This window comes from Cheilinus undulatus, linkage group 2, assembly GCF_018320785.1.
Source record: "Cheilinus undulatus linkage group 2, ASM1832078v1, whole genome shotgun sequence".
In the NCBI taxonomy this organism is placed as follows: Eukaryota; Metazoa; Chordata; class Actinopteri; order Labriformes; family Labridae; genus Cheilinus; species Cheilinus undulatus.
The window spans coordinates 36,259,262-36,284,873 of record NC_054866.1 but is presented as its reverse complement, the minus strand read 5'-3'; the positions used below and the strand labels follow the sequence as shown (position 1 = coordinate 36,284,873).

The 25,612-nt window shown below is 37.3% G+C and overlaps 1 protein-coding gene across 2 annotated transcripts; it reads right to left on the bottom strand.

The window, feature by feature from the left end:
* Positions 1-85: 85 nt before the first annotated feature.
* Positions 86-24,460, bottom strand: mfsd1 (major facilitator superfamily domain containing 1). 2 transcript variants are annotated; one of them, XM_041803538.1, is made up of 17 exons: positions 23,756-24,460; positions 23,508-23,560; positions 21,630-21,742; positions 21,478-21,520; positions 20,240-20,307; positions 19,047-19,155; positions 18,845-18,947; positions 17,778-17,876; positions 17,385-17,496; positions 14,039-14,095; positions 12,392-12,548; positions 12,137-12,234; positions 11,185-11,297; positions 10,173-10,220; positions 9,951-10,017; positions 2,498-2,603; positions 86-628 (listed from the first exon to the last, which is right to left on the bottom strand). In XM_041803538.1, the coding sequence occupies exons 1-17, from the start codon at positions 23,922-23,924 to the stop codon at positions 569-571; spliced, it is 1,575 nt and encodes a 524-aa protein (XP_041659472.1). In that variant the 5' UTR covers positions 23,925-24,460; the 3' UTR covers positions 86-568. The 2 variants fall into 2 exon arrangements, with proteins under 2 accessions (XP_041659472.1, XP_041659479.1); XM_041803545.1 differs by lacking the exons at positions 86-628; positions 2,498-2,603 and adding an exon at positions 2,761-6,497 and having other exon boundaries at positions 23,756-24,458.
* Between the last annotated feature and the right edge of the window lie 1,152 nt (positions 24,461-25,612).

Genomic DNA, 25,612 nt, shown 5'->3' with positions numbered 1-25,612 from the left:
CATCCATCAAGTATTTGGTCCGTCAGTTTATTGTTTTAAAATATAAGAATATTTGAAAGATTCAAAAGGTCACAGAAGTCTCTAATTTGTGAGGTAAGTCATTTTAATCACTAAAATGTATTACAACTTCTTGCCATCAATAACAAAAAGTTAAGGACAAGCAAAATGATAGGCACTAACTGATGACGCGTGCTGAAGGTGCTCTGAAAGCATTACACTGTGACTAGAGGTGACAAACATTTGAGGGAATTGGCGCCCTCTGTCGGTTGCAGAAGGTTCAGTCTTTAAAAAAACCCCATCAAAGAACCTTGACGCGTCAGTCCAGATTCACTCATACAAAAAACGTGGTTTCAATAAAAAAGGCACAATACTCCAAGTGTGGAAAAATGAATATAAGTTAAGGCAAATCAAAAATAAATAACTAATGTGATAATGATACAAGTTAGAAAAAACATCCCCAATCTAAATACCCCTAACAACAGTCAAGAGGTCAGTGTGTAAGAATCCTCCTTTAGTAGTGCATACTTGTCTTCAGTTATAAAGTGTCAGAGTGAAGGAGTGAAGGACGTCATTTCAGAACACTCCTGTAGGCCAGTGAGGACAGATGGGTGGAGTGGTGGACTGGGAGCTGAAAGGAGAAAAGGGAAAGAAGGGAATAAAATACAATAAATAAATCTATAATAAATAAGTAATAAACTACAAGTACAGAAAATTAATGGTTTACTTTTCAGTAAAGCAACAGCAAAATGAGCTTTTATCCAACATAGCTAAATGGCAACATCTTTCTATAAAATTGCACTGAGAATCTGATCAGATAGTAAAAAGGCCGGAGGGATTGTAGGTTGTATTAAAGTTGCAGTGTGTAATATTTAGTCTAGTAGCATTTAGCAGGACAAACTTTGTGAAAATTAAACATAATATTTATTAATTATTCATACACAGGGAGGGTCCCCTCTATGGACCCTGCCATCTTGGAGTTTTGCATCTTGCATGTTTCTACAGCACCACAGAAGGGACGAAATACTGATTGCATTTTTTCAAAATTCCACTGGTTGCTACTTTTACCACCAGAGAAGTGAGCATCACAATCTAGAATCTGACTTACAGATGTTGCTAATATTACCATTTTTAAACACCACACCTTTAAAACAGCATATAGACACAGCAGCAGCAGTTACAAACCCACCGTATTAAAATTCAACCACCTCTTGGTTAAAACAGTTTTACTTCCTGACTAGGATTGCCTGTATAATTAAAGCAAGCAGCAACCTCAATGGTTGAAAAATGAAGCCATAAAAATGCCGATATTTACAGCAGAGGTAAACACGTTTACTGCTGGGTTCCAAATATGATTTTGGTCAGAAAAGTTCATGTTTTTATGGCCATACACTGGACAGTATTTTTTTTTTAAAATAGCTCGTCTGTCTTGGTTTAAATAGGGAAACAAGCAGCATATCTAGAGGAATGACTGGTATAACTGTAAGCTGCCAGTGTTGTTCATCAGAGGGCTTGAGACCCATCAATACTCCACCACTGTCTGCTACTAGGTTTGGACAGTGTTGACGATATTTCAGGGGCTCAGTTGGACTCAAAAAGCCTCTTATAGTAACCCAGTCTCTGACCTCACTCAACTTTTGTCCGAATTTCCGTCAGTCTATTACAGATGCAATCATAGACTGTGAAAATCCAGAGTAATATTCAGGTTAACAACATATCGACACGTTTGCTGCAATTACATATTAGCATTCTATCTCTTCCAAGCTGTCATCACTCTTTTGTTTCACATGATTAGAAAAGACAGGCAGAAGTCCTTCATGGCTGAGGAAGCAATCTTAGTTTGGAATTAGTTAAATGTTACCTGTCCTAATAAGTTCATCAATGTGTTGTTTTGGTTGTAAGCTATTAAGCTACAAGCTTGACACTAGCTACTTACTTACACAAGTTTTCAACTACTCTAAGGAAAGATAATTATTTAGCTAGCACTACGATTAGATTGGAAGTTCAGACCGTGCTAGAGTATGGTTAAACAGTTGTTTTAACTAGGAAGGGGTTAAAAGTTAATGGTAGCCTTGTTGATGAAATGTGAATAATATTTTCACTTATACATGTTGCATTCCAGATTTCGCTATTCTTGGTCATTTCAGATGTTTACCATTTAGGCAGAGCCGAATAAAATCAACTGATCAAATTCCCAATGGTGACTGCTTGGCAATCTAAATTTGTGCTAACTCTGATACTACGCATTACAAGGCAACATTTGTTTTTAATATTGTGCATAACCCTTTTACAAGTAAAACTGATTAATCTGAATTAAAATATACCAACCTGGAAAATATAAAGGCAACTATATCAGAATCTGAGTATGACTTTGTAAAGTACTGGCAGCCATGTTAATACAGTAAACTGCCTATAGAACAACAAAACATACTCTTTCAGTGTCATACCTAGGCTGGAAGTAAAATAATGGATTCATGTTTAGGTATCTGTGTGTGCATACCTGTGCGCCAAGCCTGGAGAGGTACCTGTTACGTAAGCCAAAAGCAGACATGGGTGCTCGTCTAGCAAGCTCACCCTCTGTCAGTTTACTGGGTCGCCTCTTAACCCTGCAGGAATAATAACAGTGTTTCCATTTTTAATCACCTGTACAGTGAGGATTATATATATTATATATTTTACTCACAATCTGAGTTAAAGAAGGGTAAAGCATGTTAGCTAATAATAAAATGCAGAAAAGGGAATCAAAATGAGAGAACTCAAAAGTGTTTACCAATGTTTAATAAAATGCATTGTTCCTTGAAAAACCATGTATCAAATGTGATTTGCTTTAACAAAAAGAAAAAGATTTTTCATGGGACTTCCTGTTCAGTCCCACTCTGATTGTACAACAGATCTGTAGTTACATATAATTTCTCATACACAGACCTTTAACACCATGCAGTTTAACACAGATATTTTTCAGCTATTAAAGACTACACTGCTGTCAAAAAAAACAAAGTGCATATAGTAGCAATTCAGGCAGTCGGCATGAATCTGTGTATGACACTTATGCCACTTTAATGTGCAATCACAACATGTTAACTAAACGCTACTGACCTTCTTCTTACATTAGTGAGCCTTATCTTTTTAGAGCAACTAACATCAGATTGAAAATCAGAGTTTAAAGTTTCTCTCCTCCTGCAGCATCACTGACAGTTGTGGTAAAAAAGTGTACTCTTTCACACCTGTAACCATAACAACCAGTGATGTCACAGTGCCCCAGGCTGTACTCGCACATCACTCAACAAAGTCAGAAATGTAACAATGGAGAGAGAATAACATCACTGATTTACAGCTGGTGTTGAGTTGCCCGTTATACTTTGTTGACTAAGTTGCCCACCTGAGGTAGTGAATGTTTATCATCCACAGTGCAACCCTGGTGATATCATAGGGAGACTAATCTGATCCCAAGTTACTGGAATGATGAGAGTTTCACATAGTGCATGGATATTTTGTCTCATCCTTCAAATGAAATAAGTTTGGAGCATTGCTCGCAACAAGTTAATTACCTGAGCATGATAAACGAGCAAAACCCAGTCTTCATCATTTATACATGGAGTTGAAAAGTTAAAAGGAACTCTGCATGATCAGACAAATTGACAGATATTTGTATCTTTTCTATATATACTGAACAGAAAAACTCACTAGATATCTGCATTTGGAGAAACTTTTACATTTAAATTAACTCAATAGGACGCTGCCATGTTTTAGTCTGTACTGCACTCTGGGTAGTGTGAGGTCATTGAGCTTCAGCGATCTTCTGCCCGTACTACACCTATGCATTAGTCACCTTTTGCATTAATCTTTGTTTCATGAACATGATCGTACTGTAACTGAATTCAAAATCATGAAGATGTTACTCTCAGTGTAAATCAAAGGGAATGTAGTTATAGAGGCAAAAAGACAGCAGGTGGAGTTGATATTATAGTTTCTCTTTTGGCGAGAGAGCCTACCTGGGAGAGCAGTGCAAGCCACTGTCACCCATTGTACCGCATCATATCCCAATGTGATGATGTGATTGTCTGAACGCTTTCCCTCTTTCTTTGCAAATAAACACAGAGCTTTATTCACCTTCAATAGCCTTTAAAAGCAGGGAACAATGGCAAAATACCACAAACACAAATGGTGCATTATTAATTGTTGATTTTTTTTCCTTTTCTTTTTAAGCACACAGAAATGCGCCCTATGGAACACAGTGTTAAGCATGAAGAGACAGTATTTAAAAAAAAGTTGTGTTTCACCGGGACTTTTTGTCTACAAAAGCTTGTAAAACATCAACCTTGTGGTGCACAGCTAAGCTCCAAACATCCTTGTTTTTCAGGACAACATGGGCTTTAACAATACGCGTGCTGCAGCAATGTCACTAAAAAGTTATGGGACTATAAAGATAAAAGAAGAAACCTAAAGACTGTTGTGTCTTACACACAGTAAACAAAAAATGACTAAGGGTTTTTTTTTTTTTGCACAAACTTTTTCTCCCATCTTCTGTGACAAAAAGTATTCAAAACATTCACATTTAAGTCATTATTAAAAGCAGTTCCTCTCTATTGTGACACAGAGGACACATCACAGCCTCTCTGTGTCTCTTTCTCTCCATTAAGAGTCATTCATGCTCTCCGCTCCAGTTTCTGCATTTGCACTAGCGCTGTTTGGCAAAGCGTGATGTGACATCAATCACGTATCTTGTGAGTCTCTAAATTAATAGAGGAAACTCACACGAAATATCATTTCGGTTAATATTTATGTATGAAATCACAAAATGCCGACATTTTGTTTCTGTTTAGGCTCCGTGTAACCTTGTTTATGTCTTCAGTATTAGAACTTAACCAAAATCACCTGGTCCATGCTTTAAATGCTTTGTTTCTACATTCTTATCACCTTGTTTAATGACATGAGTCTCTTTACCGCTTGTGTTCATGGTATATTGCTATTATTTACTGTTTTAAATGCTAATGAAGGTGAATGGGCTCTGTGATTGTTTGCATATTAAGAAGGAAAGGTGCAGATGATTATTGAGACATGTGGGAATGGTAAGGATCAGACCAGGTGAGCATAGCAAACTTATATCTGTGTGGGCGTCAACAGCCAGGACTACTACTCTGCTCTCCCTCTCTGCATGCACTAATACAGACACTATAATATCAGCTCAACATGCTGTCTTTTTGCCTCTAGAACTACATTCACTTTGGTTTACACTGAGGGTAATGCCTTCATGATTTTCTCTTCAATAACAGTGCTATCATGTTTATAATACAGATTTGATGGGCAACTAAGTATAGAAATAGTATGGGGTAGAGGACCGCTGAAGCTCGACTAAAACATGGTGGCCTCCTGGTGAGTTTACGACTTCAAAATTTCTCAAAATGTAGATATCTAGTAATTTTTCTGTTCAATACACATATACCAGATACAAGTATCTATCCATTAAGATGGACTGGTCTTATCATGTTAGGTTGGTTTCGAAAAGGTCATGTTGATAAAACAATCAGTAAAAGTTAAAATTGTGAATATCATTACAGGGGTAAATGCATTCAAAAGTGTCCAACTCTCTTGTTCTTATCATTATAGTAATGTACCATTTGATGATGCAACAGAAAATTAATTCTCATGAACCTCTGAACTCAGTAAAGAGTAGATAAAGGAATTAAGATATAAAAAGAATCAAGCAATAAAAATTTAAAGAATGAAAAACTATGCTCTTTTTGGGATTATCTACTGTGAAAGGTCAATGAGGCGTATGATTAAACTGAAAATGAACTTAGCTTGCCTTGGAGGAGTCCAGAAGGGAAGATTTTGATTGGCAATTATTTGTGAGTGCTGACAAATGCTAAGTACATAAATGAGCTGCTGAGTTGTCAACAACTAGGCAAGTAATAAAGTCCTGCTTACAATTTTAACAAAGAAGGATATAAAACATTTTAAAACATCCACACATATCTGCCTATGTACATATAAAACAAGTGGATTAATATAGGAACTCCCTATTGTTAATTGCATTGACATGTAATAAAATCAAGCTTTTTTATAAAGGATATAGGCACCTTTGCACAGGACATAACTTTCATCCTCTGCTGAACATTTGAAATAGTTTGCAAGCATCCAACTAAAACCCACTCTCACACACACTCTCACTCTCACACACACATGCAAAAACACACACCCAGTGGAAAGTGAACTTTGGAGAAGATGAAGTCAGTATGAGAAGTCAGAGAGTCCAAACGGTTATATGTCATTTGTCTGTGTGCCGAAAAGGACAAGATAAGCTATGAACTTATAGTCTGTTATGTAAAGCCAGGGCCAGACAGTCAGTTCTGGTGGGAAGAGCCACAGATGACAGCACTGGGCGGAGTCAGTAGCACAGTCCTGCCCCATGGCAGTTGATTGACAGCTCTGGGGTGGACAGTGCAGCCTGCTGGCTCTGATGCCCAGGACTATGTGTGTTTCCTCCTCCTCATCATCATCTGGAAAATATTAGCAACAGCATGGACCAGAAATATTAGTCTATGTTCTCACACAGCATGAGCTACACATGACATAAAACAGCAATATTATGTAAAGACTACTATTAAGACACAGAACATGGAGGGAGAGAGAGCGGGAGAAACAGCTGTGACCAGTGCCAAAAATAAGAATAGAAAGTTTTAAAACCCACCAAGAAAAATGTGCCTTTTAAACACTAAATAAACCAACCAAAGGTGGTGTGTGACTGACAAGTCAGAACGTAGGACCATGACATATAAAACTTAGATAAAGTTCCCTAACTGACTGCGTCAAAGCAACAACTTCATTCCTTAAGATGTCCAGGTTTGGCACAGTGAGTCAACAAAGCTGGCTTTCACTCACACAAAAATATAATACTGTATGTTTAGAGCCCCTGCTAACTTGGTTTGAATATTATTAGATATAAATGTAAATGTCATTTATTGTCTAGACAAGACTAACCACTATGAGGTTTACTAAGGATTATAGGCTAATTATTGAAATTAATGCTGGATACTGATCAAGCAAAAATCAAATATACATTGCTTAACAAATTTATTAGACCACCTGTCATATTTGTCTCAGAGACCATGCAGTATCATGACGTGCTTTAATGCAGACTCTTTCATTTTCAGTCAGCTCTCCACGTTTTACCATTTTGAACAGGCATGAGGATTTTCAAACTGAATTCACCTTTTTATACTCAAATTTGAGCCAGCTCATTGGGCTTCTCTGAGAAGTCAGAAATTAATCAAGCATAACATTCAACCACTAAAACAATTTTTTTCTGTTCAGGAATGCAAGTAAATAACTATAATTTGACATATTAATCAAGATATAATAATGTGCTTTACTATTTTTTCAGTTTTTTTGTAAATCAGTACATTTGAAAATTCATGGATAACAATAATAGTTATATTTTAGCATTGAAAATATCATTTGGGTTAAAGAGCTTCTACATATTGCTGAATTAACCATTGCAGAAACATAAAAAAATGATTTTGGTAATTACCAATGCTGTTAATTTAGGGCAGCTGTGGCATAAACCTTACTTTGGGTGGTGGTCTAATACATTTGTTAAGCACTGTATCTTACTGAAATATATTGTGGGGTTAGGGCTGGGCAATATATCAAGTTTTTAAGATGTACTGATATATCTTCAAGTAAGATGTTAAGTAAGACATTATCATTTATATCAATACAGTCTATATTGATAATAATTTGTGGAAAAAGAAAAAAAAAGATGGCATGCCCAAAGCTAAGTGAAAAGACTGTTTATAGTAAAAGTCACTAACAGCAGTATGCTTATTTTCCACAGGATAATCCACTGGAAATAACTGGTCTAAATGTTGAGAAATTATCATTTTATTTGAATTATGAGCATTTATATTATTACACATTATTGTATCAAATGATACTGATACCTGGTTAAAAATGCGTCAAAAAATAGAAGTCCTAGACACTCAATATTTAGTGATTTATTGTTTCTAATAAGACAAAAATTGCAGCCAAACTCCTGACACAAATTGGCGAGGAGTTTGTCCAACATATTTATGCAATTTTGACAGATCTCTAATTTATTTTGGTTAAATAAATGACTAAATATCATCACGTTTGTGCATTCTTCGATAAAATATTACAATAATGGAAATTTTAATATTTTGAAAACAAATGGTATTTCAGTGTAGAAAATTCTGAAAGTTTTTTTTTTAGGCAAATTTTGCCTTTATAGAGTTTTTAGGTCAAATTTTTGCTAATTGGAAGGATTCTATTTTGTTCCCAAACAAGCTTGACGAGGGATGCATGATATTATCAGCATGATATCGACAGATATTTTCTTAGAAAGTGAATTATTGTTATCAGCAGATATGAAAGTTTCTGCAGATATTTACAACGTATATTTTGGCTATAAAACCTGCTTATATCAGCTGTAAATATTGGCTACATGAAAAAATAAGTTAGTGCTAATGGGCTGGATCGACAGACCTACATCAGCTCAAGTCTCATTCTTGATTCATCACCCTTCCTTACACGTAAAAGTGTATTTAGAAGACCGGCATATGTTTATTTGTTCATCCTCAAAATACAACCAAATAAATTAGATTGTGTGTTTCAAGGAATGAATTTTTAGGTCATCACTACATTTATATACAAGTATGGATATCAGCCAAAAATCATTTGAAATTACAGTTAAAAATCTAATATCGTGCATTTCAATATCTCTTGATACAATCACATCAAAGTTTATAATTCTGATATTGTGACAACCATTTTATCAGTATTATTTCTTTACAGAAAAATACACATCACACCATGCCATTTTGCTGAGAATTACACATACCAGCCATGACGGTGAAATTAAACGACCCCTGCGTTTGTTGCTCTCAGTTTTGTGTTCACATTGACAAGGAACACTTATCAGCTTTTCAAGTGTCCCTGGATATAACATATTTCTTATGTTTTTTTGCGTTTGTTTTGTGTTTATTAGCAATTGTCTGCATCTCTATGCATCATAAACATTTAATAGTGAAACAAGATGGGAGGGGCAGGGAAGTGTGGTGACAGAAAGGGCCAAAGTAGCTTTGGGCTACAGGAGATGTGTTCGAATAAGTAATGATTTTAGTTTTGCTTTAAAAGTAGCATTTTAAGCCTTTAAGTCATAAATCACTATATATATTAGATTAATCACTACTGAGATTTTTTTTTTTTGCAGCAATTTAAAAAAAACCTTAGATTCACCAGAATAAAATACGCCTCATGTTAACCTACAGTCTAGAAAGGTTACTTTTTCTTAAAACATGAGTACTTAGAAAAATGTTAACAGTGGCTGTGATAATTACACACATTGTACCTGCACAGCAGTGAGCACTTTTGCTGCAATAGGCACTCAAGAACAAATAAAAGTCTAATCAGCCAACGTATCGTGGATAATGTGACTCATTACCTCTGTACACTCCTGAACCTTGTCAGCTATTAAAAGCAGGAGTTGTGGACCTACAGTAAAATGGAATATAAATCTGCTGGTTTGCATGCGAGTCACATGGCTGCAGTGAAGAATATGGGATTAAAGAGCAAATCCATAAAAACATCACTATAGTGTTCCTTAATGAGGAAAACATCAACACTGACAGTAAGTATCACATTAAAATGATGCTTGGCCTTTTAAATTGTAATTTTTTTACCTCACTGGATGCTCTAGAGAATACACTAAAACAAGCTAGAATAAAAGTCAATAGATTTACATGAAAAGGCCGCAACAAGTTCAGCTAAGGACACATTCAGGGTAAATTAGAACAAGTTTTTCTATCCAAAAATGCCTGTGCTGCTTGATTACATGAGTGGGTTTTTAATTACGTTTCTGAGATGCTTGTCTAATTGTTGGATAAAGTGGGTGGAAAAGCTGTTATGGAGGGTGAAGGGTCAAGGCTACTCACTCTGCTTCTGAAGAGGTCTCTTTCTGAAGTTTGGCACGGGCTGAGGCTGACCGGTTCAGGTCTCCTCCTGGAGCAAGAGAGGGAGACGGAGAGATTATGAAGTGGCTGAGTGTGGTTTAGGGAAAGAGGCGTGATGAAGAATGGCAGTGAAGCAAAGAGACGTCGTATAAGAAAAGAAAGAGGTGTAGGAAAGCAGAAACAAGTGAGAAAGAGACTTCTTACCCCTGAGATAATCCACAAAGTACAGCATCACAACTGCCATCAGTGCGACTTCAAGTGAGACAAGGGGGAAATCAAAATAGAAATCAGTAACCAAGTCACTCTGAGGTGTGTTTGGCTAGATACACACCAGACAATTCTCAAATCTAAACCAATGTAAGGAACTTTGGAGACAACAGACTTAAGGACATTTGAACTGATTTTAAACATTACAATCCTTAGAATTAACACAACCTAACCTACGTATTCTGTGGCTCAATTTGAGACCTGTAAATATTCCGGGGCCCATCAATACCCAACTGTAAAATAAGACTCAAATATTTACCTTTTATTTATCCTATTATTATTTCATTACAAAAGGAATTTCAGTATGTATGCTTTGCTTTCAGACACATTAGCATCAATTGGGAAGTGTTTGTGGAGTTGCAAAGTACAATTAAGGAGCAATTATTAATTATTAAAAACATTTATTTGGTTTTTATCAGGCATCTGCAAAGTCACTTATATTCATTTGTTTAATATTTATCTCTATAAATGTACTTTGAGGTCCTAAAAACTCTTCCCAGGTTTCATAAATGCCTCCTAAGGGTGTGATAAATTCCTAAAAAATGGCAAGCATGCAGCATAGTAGAATGTTTAAGAGAGTGTCACTAGTTAATCCAACGCCAGTTAAAATATGACACCCATGGAAGACAAAATAAACAATAAAAAGATGACATTAGTCAAAACATCTGTTTTGTTACTTTTAAGACTGTAATCAAGTATTTCATGATCTATTTAAAATTATCTCTAATTAGTTATTGTAAATAAACTCTCACGGCCCACCTAAAGTAACTCTGAGGCCCACACTTTGGGATGCACTGGTTTAGACAAAGAACTGGTCACAACAAGCCTCAAATCAGGTTCCACTCCCTGTTGGAGGAGAGCAGGCTTAAAAATGTCTATTATGTAGCCAGCTTTACAGGGGTTTTAAATGCTATAATCTAATAAATACACAAACATAAAAAATACTTACTGCAAATACAGGTGCAGAAAAACACTTCCAAAACCAGATATCCTCTGGTGTCCAGGATGGCTCCAGCTGCCATGGCAATGAGAGCAAGTCCTAGGTTCTGGATGGACTGCATGCTGAAGGACAAAGGCAAGTGTCAAGTACACAAAAAACATTAACAGTATTACTATCAAGTCTTAGAATTGGAGAAAAAATATCCTTGAGTGCTGATTTAGAGTAGAGGGTCGCTGGAACTTTTCCCTATGTGCATCACTCCATCTGAGCCAGGTGTTCTGGATACATACAGTGGAAACTTACTTCACATGAAAAAGTAAGCATGCAAATAAATGTTGATGATACAAAAACATCTGGCCTTGTGAATTGGTTGTTTAACTGTTGTATTAAAGTATTATCAAACCCAAGACAGAGATGCACTAAATATCAGCACTGCTACTGAGGCCACATGCCTACAAATGAATCCTAGCAATGGTGATATTCAGTACAACATCATTCTCTCTGGTGTGATAATAGCATGAGGGGTGATGACGTACTGAGTGTAAGGATGGCTGTGATTCAGTCATAGTCAGTCATAGGATTAGTGCAGAACATAATCACAGCGATGCAGATATTCAGTACCCCACCACCTTGAGTGTTACTGTTTTTTTTTTACAACAGTTATACAAACAGTATAAGATAATAGAAAGTTATTATAACAGTAGGTGTCTACAGGTTAGAAAGTTTGGCTACTTTTTATTACAGAGGCAATGAAATAAAGATTTAGAACTACCAGCTTGATTTACCAAAACAAACACTGTCTGCCGTCATGTCAGTGCACTCAATATCAGCACCCATGGAATACCTTTTATCCAATCAGACTACTTGGTCTGGTTGTATAATGAAACCCATATCACTAATTGATTGGTGGGTATTTTAAAATGTATGTGATCAATCTGTTGCTGCTATTAAATGTACATACAAGCCATAGGCTGTCCCCAGCTGATGCTCAGGAACCACAAAGGCCACCATAGGCCACAGCGCACAGGCTAGTAAGGAGTAGGAGACACCCAGAAGAGACTGGAAAACAAGTGATGAAAACAGACATTACTTTTACACACACCATGGCGCTACACAGACCCAACTAGGATTTAGTCTATCCCAGTAAGGATTATGCATAAACCAAAAATAACAGTGAATTGAGGTCTATAGTAAAAAAGGTTGCAGAGGGTATTACCATGGCGATCCATGGGTTCCAGAAAGTGAAGGCCAGCATCATGTGAGCAGCAAGTGTGGCAATCACTGCAATCATCACCCAAACCACATTCTTCCCTGTTTTATCAACCAAAAAGCCCAGAACTGGTGATGCAGGGGCTGAGATGATGTACACAATACTGGGAAAGATAAAGAACATCATGAAGAATGAAGGCCATGGAGCACTGGTTCCCAACAGTTTTTCCTCTGAGCCCAAAGGAACCATTAAAGGAGCCTTTGAGCTCTTAACACAAATTCTCTCTCCCAAACACCATTGTATAACTTGTCAATGTCATATCATGATTTAAGTCAATATGTGCAAATCTAATTTTAATAAATACCAAAGCTTTAAAAAGAGCTGCAGATCTTCAGCAGTATTTTATCAAAAGCTGCCGTAAGTGAAACATTGCCTATGCTGTTTTTATGCAAATCTGGTGTTCAGGAGTTAGCTAATCCGCAGTTTGACATAAATTGGTACAAGAAATTCCCTGATACTGTTTGTACAGGAGCTTTAGTTTTGTTGATGTGGTATCAGAATTTCTTGATCATTTGATTTGTATTAGTAGGTATATCATTTGAACTCAGTTTAATTGGCAGAAATAATTTTAAGCAGAAAATCCCAGGTGTTTAACAAGGGCATAATTTGAGCCAGACCATGATGATAGCAGTCAAATCTCATCTGTAGTGATTTATAGAGAGAGGAAAAAGATCTACATGTTTTGATATCGTTCAAGAAAATGATTCTAACATCTACATTTTTAAAGAGTAGCCTAAACTTGATGTTTTAGAAAGGAATTAACCTGGCAGCTGCATTTATATCAAAAGCCTTAGTTACTAACCTAGGGTCCGAGGTGTAAGGTTCAGTCTGCTCTGAGGTTGTAAACCTTCTGAGACCGACATTGTTTTATACGACAAGTGAATCAGGTTGGGGAAAAAAGTTAAATAACTTTTGAACCCCAAAATGTAGCCCCTTTCTTTTTTCCTTTGAAGCTAGTCATTGTGCCATTCCGACGATGCTATATGTCTTCACAGCCCTTACAGAAGTGTTTCTAATGAGCCTAGAACTTAGGGGGACTTTCTATGGTATTTTAAGATTAAATCCACACCAGTAAATCCAATATTGAACATCTCTTTATCCACTTTTTAGTCTACTTTTGATAATTTTTCTGCTAGCGGCCAATGCTAGCTAGGATTTTGTATTCCATGATGCTTTGTGAAAGGCTGATAACCAATGGCAAGCTGTCAAACTGCATGTGTCTTACGACTTAAATCATGCAGGAGACGGCTTGACTAGCTCATAATGGAGAGAAAGAGAGACACAGCCTGTGATGTGACCCTCGGTGTCATTGCAGACAGAAACTGCTTTTAGAAATGGCTCAAATAGGGCCACTACAAATGATACTATGCAGGATTTATTATGCACTTTATTAAAAGTACTTTATTATGTGCCCATATACATTTTTCTCATTAGATCGCTATTCTTTTAAAACTGATGTGCAGTCGTTATTCAGAAAGACATGCAAAGCAATGAGATGCACTCAAGAAAAGCAAAGCTAAACACATCAGCAAGAGCAGACCATAATAATAGAAGAGTCTTGAAGTAAAACCTTCTTCACCTGGTCTGACTTACCTGTTGACAGCTCTGGCCTCAGCTGGAGTGAAGCTAAATTTTTCAATGAAGAACACTCTGAAATATAAAAAAAAGGCAATGGGATTAGCTTACAGTATGGAGCATGCTAAGCCTTACCGATGTTACTACAAGAGAAGAGAAGTGGAATCCTTGAACAGGTATCTGTCAGTGCATACATGTTTGCTGCTTTATTTGCATAACAACAATTTGCTCTGTGAGTGCTGGTCCTTTATGGGAAACAAAGCTAAGGGATTTTTGAGAGCCTTTTAGTGAAGGAAACACTGGTCTGATAACTTCAGTCGTTTTCCTTCACTGCAAACCCATCTGTCTAACCTTTTGTCCATTTCATGTTCAATTTCTGCTTCATTAGGTTGGACTGTCAAATCTTCCCTCAGACAAAGGCCTACCCAATTCAAGGCAACCAACATTTTTATTTAAATAGGATCTTATCTGGGAAGTGAACTTCATCCTTCTTTTGGAAGGTTATAATGAAATTTGCAGTTTTGGCAGTTTGTTATAAAATACATGATCCTAATTTTTAAAGGACACGGCAGGTCCTTTTCTTAAAATGAACTATAAACAGTAAACCTACATGTATTATTTATTTTTACTCAGAGAGAAATTTTAAATAGCGCTTTACCTCAACATACTGAAAGTCCCATATGCATACAAAATGTAGTAAAGTCTATCACCACAGTGACTTCAGTGGTCAGTGCTGAAGAAAAAGTGCACTGCCTTGGCCCTGGCATGGATGGAAGAGGTGGGCTTCGGCACAGAACCATTGCTCATGCATGCGCAATGTGCCTGCATGTGACATACAATCCATATAACAATCCTCTTTCACAGTCATTTTAAACTATAGAGAAGAGTTGGAGAGCTGTATCCAAAAACGACACATTTCCATTTAGTTTAGAAAAGGCCACCACATGCAGTTTCTGTAATGTGTTGCTCTTTTAACACCATCTGTTTTCGCCATATGGAGTTTGCACATCTACAAGTTATATTATGGTAGCTGAGCTCTCAGTCTGCAGTGATTGCTGTGAGATGGACCCACAGCTCATGAGTCACTCTCCCCACCTCCCCCTGTCACTTGTTGTTGATACTGAGGAGCTTATTTGGTCAAACCAGCACTCCACAAGGTTTATTTATATCTAGTTATACTCCCAGATTTGTTTGACTGAAAAGTTGCAACCTAATGAAGGAAAAAGCGGTTTGAGGAATGGCACCAAATTCAAATTTTCAATCACATAAAGTCTTATGCAGCATCTAATAGTGTCAGCTCCATGTACTGGAGTATAAAGTTTGGTGTTGGAATGGCAATATAGGTATAATAAGAGCATATTCATCAGCTTTTATGATAAGCCATAAAGTAAGAAAAGTTACCGTTATGTTATCTGAGTATTTCTCCATTGTGCTGACTTTAGAGACTGAACAGCTTGTAAACTGTGTATTATACAGTCATGGACAGAAGTATTGCCACCCTTGGAATAAATTCACCTGAGGCAAGTAACAGGTGCTGGCAATATAGAAATCACACCTGAGGCCAGTTAGAATGTATAAAAGTTGACTCAACCATTGTGTTGTGTGCCTTTGTGTGTCACACCAAGCATGGAGAAGAGAAGGAAGAGCTGAGAATTGTCTGAGGACTTAAGAAGCAAAATTGTGGAAAAATATGAACAATCTCAAGGTTACAAGACCATCTCCAGAGATCTTAAAATTCCTTTGTCCACTGTGCATGATATAATCAAGAACTTTATAATCCATGGAACTGTGGCTAATCTCCCTGGACGTGGACAGAAGATAAAAACTGACAAAAGAATGCAATACAGGATAGCTGGAATGGTGGATAAACATCCTCAGTCAACCTCCCACACAAATTCAGGCTGTCCTGCAGACTCAGGGTGCAAAAGTGTCAGCTCGGACCATATATCGTCATCTGAATGAGATGATGTACCTGAGTAAGCCTCAATCCTTCTGGGAGAACATTTTGTGGACAGATTAGACTAAGGTAAAGCTTTTTGGAAAAGCATGTCATTCTACTGTTTACAGGATACAGAATGAGGCCTACAAAGAAAAGAACACAGTACCTACAGTCAAACATGGTGGAGGTTCAAAAATGTTTTGGGGTTATTTTGCTGCCTCTGGCACTGGGTGCCTTGACGGTGTGCAAGGAATCATGAAATCTGGAGATTATCAAACGATTTTGGGCTGCAGTGTAGGGCCTAGTGTCAGAAAGCTGGGTCTGCATCAGAGGTCATGGGTGTGACCCGACCAATGACCCCAAACAAACCTCAAAAAGCACCAAGAAATGGTTGGAGACAAAGCACTGGAGAGTTCTGAAGTGGCCAGCAATGAGTCCGGATCTAAATCCCACTGAACACCTACGAAGAGATCTCAAAATTGCTGTTGCAAGAAGGCACCCTTCAAATCTGAGAGACCTGGTGCAGTTTGCAAAAAAAGAGTGATCCAAAATTCCAGTTGAGAGGTGTAAGAAACTTCATGATGTTTATAGGAAGCCATTGGTTTCAGTTATTTTTTCCCAAGGGTGTGCAACCAAGTATTAAGTTGAGGGTGCCAATAATTTTGTCCGGCCCATTTTTTTAGTTTTGTGTAAAATAATGCCAATTTTGACTTTGTTCTTCTGCTTTTTTGTGTTGTTCCAATTCACATAAAGGCAATAAACATGCGTATACCAAAAACACTTGTAACTGCAACAAGTTCTGGGAGAAATGGTGTATTTTCTAGAAAAAATCTAGGGGTGCCAATACTGTTGGCGTTCGTTTTTGATGAGATGAAATTTCCATAATCAGGCCCAGTAGGTCTTGGAGCAATGTGAGTGCAAACCAGTGGGGGACTAGGGGAAGGAGCATGCTTCAGCATGGTATTAGGCCTAGTGTGAGTGCACCTATAATGTTTAATTGGGTTGTTTCAGAACTGAACAATTGTTAGAATTTACATGTGGTTTGCCCAAAATTTGAAATGAGTATCACTGTAAAATAAAAACAGTCACAAAAATAATTATGTAATATTTTTCAACATTGTTTAATTTCTATTTTTTTTCACATTTTTGTTTTGTCTGTTTGTCTTTTTCATTGTTGCAATTGTCTCTGCCATTGTTGTAGATTCGGTCATTGGTTGTCACCTGCCTGATTTATCTTGTCATGTCATCACGTTATATACGTTTCTGTTTTTGAAGATTCTTATCCCTCAATTATAAAAAAAAAACCACTAAAAAATATTGGAAATTATCATTGTACATTAGAAAGGCTAGCGTTAAACAGCTACGCAGAAAATTAAGAGACCTTAAATATTAGTGTTCGAGAAATGGCACTGATGCAGTACTCACTGTCCCAGCCCGATAAAGGGGAAAATAGCAACATAGTAGCCCACACAGATGATGAAGATTAGCCACAGGGTGAAGGGAAAGTCTTTGACATCTGTCAGCTTGATCTGTTCACCTAATGCAGAAAGATAAACCAAAGGGAATCATTAAATGCTTTGAAAAAAAAAAAGCTGAAACTCCGCTTTAGCTCTGAAGGGAAAATGTAAAAATGTAAAAAAAAAAAAAGGCCCTGCAAAAAAAAGCCCTGTAACCAATAAACTGTCATGGCAGCGTGTGCATTTTAGTAGTTAATGACAAAAACTAAACATGGCCTCACAGTCTTCTACACTTTGATTGTAGTTATTGACAGGTGAGGCCAAAGAGGAAACAACACAAGATAAAGGAAGACTGCATTACCGGTTTTTCCTTGCTCCTTGTGGAGGATCTTCTCTGCTCTTTTGTCCAGGAATGCCAACACCAAGGCACAGACGAGTGAAAACAGGCAGGTGAGAGAAGCTGCAGAGAGACAAAACAGATCAGCAAGATAAAGGAAGCATAACAGAAAGTAAGAAAGTGAAAGTATTCCTCAAATGTAATTTGGTAATAAAATAATCAAACAGTTTAAATTTAGATTTATGCTTTAATTAGACCGTTATATGACTTTATCAGATTAAAGCTTAACCAACAGTAGCAGTGGTGACAGGCTGTAAAAGGAGACTTAAAACTGCTTGATGTGCTAAAGTGGAAGCATTTCAAACACAAAATTAAAATTATAAGAAGTGACACTTCAGTACTCGCTGACTCCTCTGTGGTAGATAGCTGCACTTTCAGTTCCTCTATTACACTTCTTCTCTCTGGCTCTGCTGGCTGTGTTATTTGAGATCGTTTGTTACAGAGAAAGAGGTATTTTTTCTAGCTAAGACTGATAGAGGACATGCAATCTGATTCTCGTGTTAAAAACTTGACACTTTTAAGGCTTAATTTTGCGTAAAGCATGCTATACTAGTGATTCAATTTGTCTATATTTGGAGCCATTTTTTATTGTATTGTGAGGTATTGTTACATCTGTACAATTCTCAGACAGATTCTGCAGAAATGATCAAACCAGTCCATTCAAAGACATACAATTTAAAAGCAGTTCTCTTCTCCTCTTAATGGGACACTTGACAAAGCTTGACTTGTTGCTTTTTAAGAATCTGCGTCATCATGTTCTTATTGTGGTCATCTTTATTCCTCTTAATCATGAGATAATCACATCAAAATGAGTATTTTTCTCTTGCTGAAGGAGTCCTTAGATGAACAGCAAACACCGCACGGAAAAGGAAATCTTTCCTGGAAGCTGTTTAATGCTAAACACCTGCTTAACTGGAGCAAAAGACAAATTCACCTCTGTTCCTGAGGTATAAAGAATTCATCAGCTGATGATAGACAATGATCGCAAGTTATTTCAAAGATTGCATGTGTATATAAAGTTCAATATTTACCTATCATGAGTGATGCTCCAAGTGCAGTGTGTCCCGGAGAGCCCACAAGGGTTGCGAATCTGTTGTACACCCAGCCCATAATGTTCATGTTCACTGTGCTGCCCTTAAAAAGAGAAAAGAGAAGGGTACATGAACTCATATGAACCTTATCATGGATATTTGTGTATTAATTTACTCCATGTTTTGTTGGTAGATGCCTTACCAGTCTAGCCATACTCAGCTGAAGGCCAAACACCAGGTTGAGCTCTTTCCCTTTGAACCAGTTGACCGCATAAGTGTTCTGGGCCACAGCCAAGGACTCTCCTCCAATACTACCCAGAAAGAGTAAACAGCTTGTTATTTGAAGACTGATCTGAGCTTTAAAGGATTTTCTTTTACAGTAGAGGCACTGTAATCTGTTTGGGACACATTGGTCAAGGAATTGGACCTACTACGCAGTTTTTTCTATTTGTAAACTTGTGAGATTATTTTCTTAAAGCTGCTGTGAGTAATGTTCAGTTGGTGTTGATTATGGCGCCCCCTGTGGACAAAGCAGTAGCTCTTACATTTTTGCTGCTTTCGCCCCAGAAAAATAGTTTTAATAAAAATACAGCCCTAGCTCTTTTACAGCAACAATAACAGTCACTCTGAATCTTTGCTATAAAATGAACAAAGGCTGTTACAGCAGCTTGCTGTGAATGGCTTTTTCTGACACCTACATTGTTGGAGTGGTTTCAGGGATTAAAAATAACTACATAGAAATACATGAACTAGTCTATTATAGTCTGGTTTACTTGTGTTTCATATGAATGCATCAGGATTAGTTTCTCTGCTTCATGAAAAGTTAAAACTTCTCATAGCAATTCAAAAATAACATTAGTAGTTTTTATTCAGTCATAACACAGACTCCAAACATTTTACACAATACAGACATTTTAAACAAAGTGAACAGTCATGTATTGTGTCATGCAAACTGCTTATAAAAGCCTATCCTACTCTCTTATTAGATTAAGCTACCAACTTCCAGAAATGCAAAGAAACAATAGCAGGTCTCTGTCACTGGTATTTTGGGAGTCACAGTCTGAAAAGTTTGGGAACTCCTGCTCTAAATAGCTTTCCAGCCAAGAATAAGCAATCCCTCATATCCAATACATCTTCATTTTCCTTAATAATTTTCTGTTATCTATGGTGTCAAAATCCCTCTGCAGATCAATACAGAGGGACAAACAAACCAAGAGAACATTCATCATCTTCTTTAGCATTTGCTCTTTCTTCTACCATTTGCATTACAGCACACTGAATCCACACTGATATTGGTTTGGTTTCAACAAATTACAAGACTCCGTTGTTTCACAAATAACCTCCCAAAATTTTTTAAAATCTACACATTTTAACAAAACATAAATATTTACTCACCCAAATATGAAACGTCCAACTTCCATGAGCCAGAAACGATTAACCAAGGCTCCAGTAGCAAACACGACCTGTGCATTGACAACAAAATAAATTACTCCTTTTAACCTGCTTTTTCTCTCAAAAATGAATGAAACCACTGCAAAATATTTTGCCCCCGGTTTTAATTCATGTTGGTGTGTGTTTAAGTACAATGACCATTTTTGTTTTTTGTTTATGATGATTTTCCAAACTTGAAATGTTCTCATTCAGGTGTTTATCTTCAGATAAGATGACAAAAGAGATGCCCTCTTTTTCATAATGGTAATAACACAATAGAAAACGAGTTCATATTATTTTTAAACAACAGAATACGCATGTTCTTACTAAAAAGGGGTTGGTACATCTAACCTGACACACCAGATGGATTTTGTTTCACACATCCATCTGAAAAACCACTCATACACAGCGTCTGGTAAAGGGCAGAGCCTTTGAAAAAACAGAGTGTGACTGGATGAACATTCTGTCTGCCACATCTTTTTGGGCCAATCAGAGCAACAAAACACGTGACGTAGCCGCTATCAAGCTGCGCCCCTACAGAGGACTAAACTCCATAGGGAACTGCATAACGTGAACCATGGCGACTGTAGACATGTCGGCACACAACTTTTGTTGTTTTTGAAAAGAAAACAACTCAGTGCTGTTCTTTGTTCTTCCGCTAACAAAGAGATTTTGTCAAGTTCTCATAAAACTGATGCTTTAGCAGCATCCACGCTAATGTCTTGAGCCATAATTGTTCCTGTCACTTTCTAACCGAGCCCAAACGGTTCAGACGGGAACTTTGCAATATGGATCCTCCAGTGAGAAACACGGAAACGGGCGTATCCATCTGCTATGCAAGGTTATGGTACATCCATATCTGGTGGAATAACCCTGATATTTTAATCAAAGCTTTCATGTCTCTTTGGATGCTCTCCAACTGTCTTTCACGTTGCTATTGGAGGATGTTATGCCTCTCTTGGCACAAAAAGTCAAGCAGCTTGAATTGGGTCAATGAATTGTTGAGTGATGTCCAGATGAGTAGCTCCTTAGGTGGAAAGAAGCCTGCTTGTGATGAAATTCAACAGTCCCAGCATGTCTACATGCATGGCTTTAATGCATATAGAGATGCTGATTTTGGGTGGTCTCTTTATCATTTCCAGAGCTGAATATTCTCTCATTAGTAAATTACATTTTGGATCTAGATTTTATGGTAAAGTTACCTGTCCAGCACATACAAAGAGGGAGAAGATGATAGTTCCCAGCCTGTAAAATAAAATACAAATGAGAATTAGAAAGAAAAAAGTACTAAAAGCTTATCTTACGGTGAAGAGACACTGTAGTCAAAGTTGATGTGACATATTGGTCTAAATACCTGATGCCAAAAACTCTGTCAATTAAGAATCCCCCGAAGAAGCAGAGAACTACGTTGGGCCAAGAGTACCAGGCATACAACTGCATGAACTTTGCAGTGTTTAGGTTCAGATCCTGGTATAGTCAGAGAAAAAGCAAATTAAACTCATGTAAGAAAGCCACTTTAATTTTGTTCTTATGTTTCAGTTTTCATCCCTTAAATCTGGCCTCATGGTATACTCTGATCAGTATTTTTAATTTTAGAGCCAGATTTTTAAACAAACCTCAATAGCTGCTTCTGGCTGTTTCATTGCTCCAAAGGTTGAAGTCCTAGGAAACCAAATATTTTTTTTGTTTTGATCATTTAAAGACACAGGCAAACTCCTGCATGCTCTCTAAACTGCACAAGTACATTGGCAAGGTTCTGGCAAAAAACTATGCCAACATACGGTGTCCATAAAAAGTATTTATCCCTCTTGGACGCTTTACCCTTGTATTGATTTTATAAATTAATAATGCTCATATATATATATATATTTTTTTTTTTTTTTACAAAAAAAAAACCTTTTTAATATCAAAGTTGAACAGATTCCCACAGTCACGTCAACAAAAACATATGGAAAATAAGTGAATGCGTAAATATTCCCTCCCATAGAGTCTGTATTTAGTTGGTACACTTTTTGATATAATTACAGCTCTTTTTAACTTCTACCCTTACAATCCCTCCAGGGCTGGCTGCCAAGAAGCAACCCCACTGCATGATGCTGTCACCACCATGCTTCACAGAGGGGATGGTGCATTTGTGGTGAAGTTCAGTGTTAGGTGTCAGCCTAACACAGCGTCTTGTCTGATGGCCAGAAACCACCAATTTGGTCTCATCAGACCAAAGAACTCTGTTCCATTTGACCATGGAGTCTCTCACATGCCGTTTGGCAAACTCTGGTCAAGATTTATCATAAGACTTCTTTCACAGTGGCTTTCTCTTTTACACTCTCCCACAAAGCTTTGACTGGTGAAGAACCTGGGAAACAGTTGTTGTATGCAGAGTCTCTCCCATCCCAGCTGCTTTAGTGTATAATTCCTTCAGAGTAGTGTTCTGGTGGCTTCCCTCATTCGTCTCCTTCTTGCACAGTCACTCAGATTGTGAGGACCACCTGATCTAGGCAGATTTACACATGTGCATTATTCCTTCCATTCTGGATGATGGATTTAACTCAACTCTGGGTGATGTTCAATGCATTGGATTTTTTTTGTATCCATCCCCTTTTAAATACACTTTTCTCTGAGTTGCTTGGAGTGTTCTTTGGTCTTCATGGTGTAATGGTAGCCAGGAATACTAATTAACCAGTGACTGGACCTTCCAGCCACAGGTGTCTTTATACTACATCACTTGAGGTGATCCCCATTTCACTAATTGTGAGAGTAGCACCAACTGGCTCGACCTCTATTGAATTAATTCACATATTTAAAAGAGATAAATATTTTTCTTGTCAAAAATCCAAATTATATGAGCATTATCGATTTATAAAATCAATAAAAGGGTAAAACAGCCAAGGGGGTGAACACTTTCATAGGCACTGTATTTTTGCAATTCATTTTTGCTGATTCAAAGAAAATACTTTCTGTTGGGCAGACAATACCACCTGTGGGACAAACTGTAAGGTAAAACTTATAACAAAATTTTTCCATTGAAAGAAGTTATGAAAAAAAAATGTTATTGTTAAGTCAGATTACCTATTTAAAATTTACAGTTAAAATATGCCTCTCTACATGAAAAATCCTTCTATATTCAAAAAAATACAAGTATATTTATTACAACGATTGTGTCTTAGGCGAGGGGTGTAAATAACTACCAGCATTATTTTGGTGTACATTGTTGCCTCTATCGACAATGAATTACCTGAATAACTTGAGTCTGAAGTGCAGCCGGGTTATCATAGCAGAAGTAGCTTCCTGAAACAAATAAACTAAATTAAGTCTACATACAGCAACGGATGTATTCATACATGGGTAAAATGTATGAATACATTGATGAAAACAATGTATGAATGTATGAAAACACGTTACTCATTAAACTTGGTCCTAAAATGCCACAACAACCATTAGAGATGCTGGGGGAAATAAAGGCTGCGTGATTTTACTGCTTACCAAATCCCAGGAAGCACATGAATATCAGGACAACCACCCGGTGTAGGAGGTGGCTGGGATCGCAGATAGCCGGCAGGGGTCTACCGGGTCCCCTGTCCGCTTGTCCGCCGGTGGGCGACACCTCGCCCTCCTCTCCTAACAAGCTCTGCCGCTCCTCACCGTCCGCCATGATCGTTTGTTTGGGATAAGCGGCCAGGAAAGTTTACGACAGGGAGCAAGACGTAGGCGGATCACATGACCCGGCAAGCATGTCACGTGGAGTTCGCCTTGCTGCAGCTTGTGTCGGTGGCGAGCTTTGCATCCGGTGCGTGCTTCAGAGATAAGGGGTGCTTCTCACTACTCTTATTATTAGGCTTGAGTCTTTGGCTTGAGTCTTTTCATTGAGTCTTATTTCCGCCCACCAAAGACTCATGGAGAGACCGAGGAATCGACGCGGAAGACTGAAGCCATCTGACCGACGATTAACGGTCCATGGGACGTCCTTAACTCTGCAGCGTCACTTGAAGCGACGTCAGTTTATGATGACGGTGCCGGCTGATCATCAGTCAGCTGATCATCAATCAGCTGTAAGCAGGCAGAAACAGCTGATTGTGTCTCCATAAATTAACAGATGTCGGCATTTACAGGGATCAGAAAACCCCTGCATGAAGAGAAACCTGCAGTAAACATCAGACGTTTTAAAAGGCTCATGAACTGGTGGGCTGGGATTTTAAAAAGTGTTTTAAATAAGCATTTACAGTGAAATATTAAGAATATATTTAATAAAATCAATAATAAAGACTGAATCAGTATAGAATTTATATTTGAATTGTTTTCTGATTCACCTTCAAACATCAAACATGTTAAAAGCTCATAAAATCAACAGAATCAGATATAAATCTTCTCTTTCCCCCCAAAAACCGACATCATTTAGAGGATTTTTTCTACATGGTCTGTCATAACCCTGAATTAAGACAAAAGATAGTCGTAGAAAATTATTAAATTATTCTGTCCACTTGATTTAGACCAATTTTAGCCCATTAATAGTCGTTAAAAGTACGACCATACAGCGACGTCTTTACAACGACATGAAAATTACATCTTTCCACCTTTCACTATTCTAAAATCTAGACGTTGTTTAGACAGAGTGGAGACGTTTTTAACGTCATTGCAACTATTTTTAGATATCAAAAAACACGCGGGCTCTTTCTACCTGCAGATGCTATATTACCAAATTATTAATTATCATAATTATTCAGTGTGAGGGTTGATCAAACCTGACGCTATCAGACTGATAGAAACTTTATTAATACCGCTATGATTTAAACGTGTTTCTTCTTTAAATCAGACAGACTGCTGCTCTCTGATTTTAATTCTCTTCATAATCTAATAAACAGAAATTTCTAAATAGACTATAACACTGAACAAAAAATATTGGTAAAGACGTTAAAAAAACGTCTCCACTCTGTCTAAACAACATCTAGATTTTATAGAAATGCAGTAAATTTCAGGTCGTTGAAAAGATGTCTCTACAAAGACCTCTGTAAAAGACGTCGCTGTAATATTGTCATATTTTAACGACTATTATTGGGCTAAATTTGGACTAAATTAGACGGAAAAATCACTTTCCTACGACTATCTTTTGACTAAATTAAGGCTATGATGGACTGAATGTAGAAAAAATGTCGGTGTTTGGTGGGAAAAGGAAGATTTATATCTGAGTCTTTAGATTTTATGAGCTTTTAACATGTTTTATGTTTGAAGGTGAATCAGAAAACTAATCAAACATTAAACTCCACTGATTCAGTCTTTATTATTGATTTTATTGTTTATTCTAAATATTTCACTGTTAATGCTTATTTCAAACACTTATTTTAA

Coding starts and splice junctions, on each gene's coding strand:
- mfsd1 (XM_041803538.1), bottom strand. CDS start 23,924: ATGGCGGACGGTGAGGAGCGGCAGAGCTTGTTAGGAGAGGAGGGCGAG. Junction 10,221..11,184: donor TTTCTGCACCTGTATTTGCA/GTAAGTATTTTT, acceptor TCTCACTTGAAG/TCGCACTGATGGCAGTTGTG. Junction 629..2,497: donor TCTCCAGGCTTGGCGCACAG/GTATGCACACAC, acceptor TTCTCCTTTCAG/CTCCCAGTCCACCACTCCAC.